Source organism: Procambarus clarkii, chromosome 80 (assembly GCF_040958095.1).
Source record: "Procambarus clarkii isolate CNS0578487 chromosome 80, FALCON_Pclarkii_2.0, whole genome shotgun sequence".
Lineage (NCBI taxonomy): Eukaryota > Metazoa > Arthropoda > Malacostraca > Decapoda > Cambaridae > Procambarus > Procambarus clarkii.
In genome coordinates this window covers 16,910,481-16,914,213 of record NC_091229.1, presented here as the reverse complement: position 1 = coordinate 16,914,213, position 3,733 = coordinate 16,910,481, and the positions used below count along the sequence as shown (strand labels likewise).

Sequence of the window (3,733 nt, the reverse complement as noted above, 5' to 3'; positions counted from 1 at the left end):
ATGGAACGTTGTGTGAAAATTTCAAAGTAATCGGCGAAGAACTTTCGGAGATTAGCGATTTTGAAGACACGAACATTTACATTCTTATTTATATAGATTTGGGTCTGACACCTAGTGACGTGTTTCGTAAGGTCTCACCTCACATTCTCAAAGACAAATTCTTTTGTTTTAGCTCCTGATTATATTCTCTAATAGTGAGATGGCAGGTGACCTGGATGAATGACATACATGTGCAGGCGATGAGTCACAATCACGAGGCTGAAGTATGTTGACCCGACCACACACTAGAAGATGAAGTGACGACGACGTTTCGGTCCGTCCTGGACTATTCTCAAGTCGATTGTGACTTCAGAATGGTCCAGGACGGCCAACATGTCACACAATTGTCTTGAGAATGGTGCAGGTGGCTGCCAACATGTCACACAATCGACTTGAGAATGGTCCAGGATGGACCGAAACGTCGTCGTCCCTTCATCTTCTAGTGTGTGGTTTGGTCAAAATGACATACATGGGTTATTAATGGGTCCTATATAATAGAAGGAATGTTACCCCAACTGACGTGAACTAAAAGAAAAAACTAACAATATATTATACGCGAAGAAAAACCGCCAACCTGCTAATGAAAAATTCTCCCAACACCAAGAAAATCGCCTTGAAAGAGACCAACGTTGTTTACGCCTTCAGGTGACCACATGAAGATTGTCAGCCCCAATGACCTCAGTATATAGGCAAGACAACAACGTCACTCTCAAGGCGTTTAACAATGCATATACAACAGGGCTCCATCAATTAACATAAAATCGCCACACACAACGAGAAGATCACCAGGGATAGTTTGACGAGCAACACCGAAATAATTGATAGAAACTATGACAATAGACGACCAGACATCAGCGAAGCGCTGCATATCAAGAAATCTAGACCAGAAATTAATAACCAGCTAACACACAGTTACACTCAACCCATTTCAAGACCCCGGACCAATGCAGAAGCTGGACCGAATGACCCGGCAACAGGAACAGAAGAAACCAGTAGAATTTAAACTGCCAACATGTCACACTCATAATTTACTACCCCATTATATAGGATCCCATTATATAGGACCCCAGTATATTGGACCCTATTAATAACCCATGAATGTCATTCATCCATGTCACCTGCCACCTCACCATTAGATATAATTAGGAGCTAAAACAGAAGAACTTGTCCTTGAGAATGTGAGGTGAGACCTTACGAAACGCATCACTAGGTGTATATATATATATATATATATATATATATATATATATATATATATATATATATATATATATATATATATATATATATATATATATATATATAATGGGTGAAAGTGTTCAACGTTAGCGTTAGCTTCTAGACGCAGTTGATAACGGCGTCCAAGCCAGCCACAAACCTATAATTATCCTGTACCTTGTTTCTTAAACATAAATTTTCAAGGTTTCTCTGATCTCTAACTTATAACTGTACGAAAGAATATAATGTTATAACAGACAAGAACCCCCCTCCCCCCATCCGATAATCGAGGTCCAAAACTAAAAAGGACGTACGTGCGATCACCCAACCAGTTACTAGCCAGATCCACACGTACTTAACCTAACTGACTGGCACGTTCCCCATGTATCAACAAACACCGCGACGTTCACCTTGGCTATAAACTAGCACCAATAAATTGTTTATCACAAGGACGCTCAACAGTGAACGACTGATGTCACCACCTTTCAGTTCTCTAGTCGTTCACTGATGTCACTGAAAGTGACAAAAGTCACATAAATATCACAAATACTCTAGTGGGCGAATATTTTACCAGCCACAAACATCAAGCTGAGGAACTTGAAGGTTACAAACGTCAAGCCGAAGACTTAAAACTGAACGAAAAACTTCAAGTTGAGGTCTAAGCAGTGCAAAAACATGAAGCTGAGGACCTAGCAAAACAGAAACAGCAAGCTAAGGACATAGCATGACAGAGGCATCAAACAAAAGATCAAGCTGGACAGAGGCATTAAACAAAAGATCAAGCTGGACAGAGGCATTAAACAAAAGATCAAGCTGGACAGAGGCATTAAACAAAAGATCAAGCTGGACAGAGGCATTAAACAAAAGATCAAGCTGGACAGAGGCATTAAACAAAAGATCAAGCTGGACAGAGGCATTAAACAAAAGATCAAGCTGGACAGAACCATTAAACAAAAGATCAAGCTGGACAAAGGCATTAAACAAAAGATCAAGCTGGACAGAGGCATTAAACAAAAGATCAAGCTGGACAGAGGCATTAAACAAAAGATCAAGCTGGACAAAGGCATTAAACAAAAGATCAAGCTGGACAGAGGCATTAAACAAAAGATCAAGCTGGACAGAGGCATTAAACAAAAGATTAAGCTGGACAGAACCATCAAACAAAAGATCAAGCTGGACAAAGGCATTAAACAAGAGATCAAGCTGGACAAAGGCATTAAACAAAAGATTAAGCTGGACAGAGGCATTAAACAAGAGATCAAGCTGGACAAAGGCATTAAACAAGAGATCAAGCTGGACAGTAGCATCAAACAAAAGATTAAGCTGGACAGAAGCGTCTAACAGCATCAAACAACCCAGAAGCTTATATAACCCATCAGTACACTGGTTGGGAGCCGGTCGGCCGAGCGGACAGCACGCTGGACTTGTGATCCTGTGGTCCTGGGTTCGATCCCAGGCGCCGGCGAGAAACAATGGGCAGAGTTTCTTTCACCCTATGCCCCTGTTACCTAGCAGTAAAATAGGTACCTGGGTGTTAGTCAGCTGTCACGGGCTGCTTCCTGGGGGTGGAGGCCTGGTCGAGGACCGGGCCGCGGGGACACTAAAAAAGCCCCGAAATCATCTCAAGATAACCCAGACGAAACGCTTCAAATACCCATTTATCCATCTACAAAGCACAGAACAGTAATTCCCATCCTATTAGTCTATATTAGAGACGTCTAACACATATCCAAGCAGCAGTATGCCGTTGAAGCTGTTGGCGTTAGATTCATTGAGCGTCCGTGAGTTGATATTTTATGACATTGGTGGACAAAAAGCTGTTTTATACGCCAAGGCGACGAACGGTTCAAAAAAATATACACAAACAGGAAATGTCAAAATTCTGGTGTAAACTAGTGTATTCTTGCCACATGGGGTGAGGTGAACTTGTTTCATGGGGTGAGGTAAACCAATATGTTCTTGTTACATGGGGTGAGGTAAACCAATATGTTCTTCTTACATGGGGTGAGGTAAACCAATATGTTATTGTTACATGGGGTGAGGTAAACCAATATGTTCTTCTTACATTGGGTGAGGTAAACCAATATGTTCTTGTTACATGGGGTGAGGTAAACCAATATGTTCTTCTTACATAGGGTGAGGTAAACCAACATGTTCTTGTTACATGGAGGTGAGGTGAACTTGTTTTCTTGGGGTGAACTAAACCGATGTATACTTGTAACATGAGGTAAACCAGTATGAACTGGTCACGTGGGTTAGGTAAACCAGTGTAAACTGGTCACGTGGGGTGAGGTAAACCAGTGTGAACTGGTCATGTGAGGTGAGATAAACCAGAGTGAACTTGCCCCGTAGGGTGAGGTAAACCAGAGTGAACTTGCCCCGTAAGGTGAGGTAAACCAGAGTGAACTTGTCACGTGGGGTGAGGTAAAGGGGCATTAGATCCAGATTTCCCCCCAAAAATGCATTGAATGAAAAC

General features: G+C 41.7%; 1 protein-coding gene across 1 annotated transcript; it reads left to right on the top strand.

The window, feature by feature from the left end:
• The first annotated feature begins 239 nt into the window (after positions 1-239).
• On the top strand, positions 240-2,598 carry LOC138357892 (eukaryotic translation initiation factor 3 subunit A-like). Its single transcript, XM_069315060.1, has 2 exons — positions 240-263; positions 2,005-2,598. The coding sequence occupies exons 1-2, from the start codon at positions 240-242 to the stop codon at positions 2,596-2,598; spliced, it is 618 nt and encodes a 205-aa protein (XP_069171161.1).
• Positions 2,599-3,733: the final 1,135 nt, after the last annotated feature.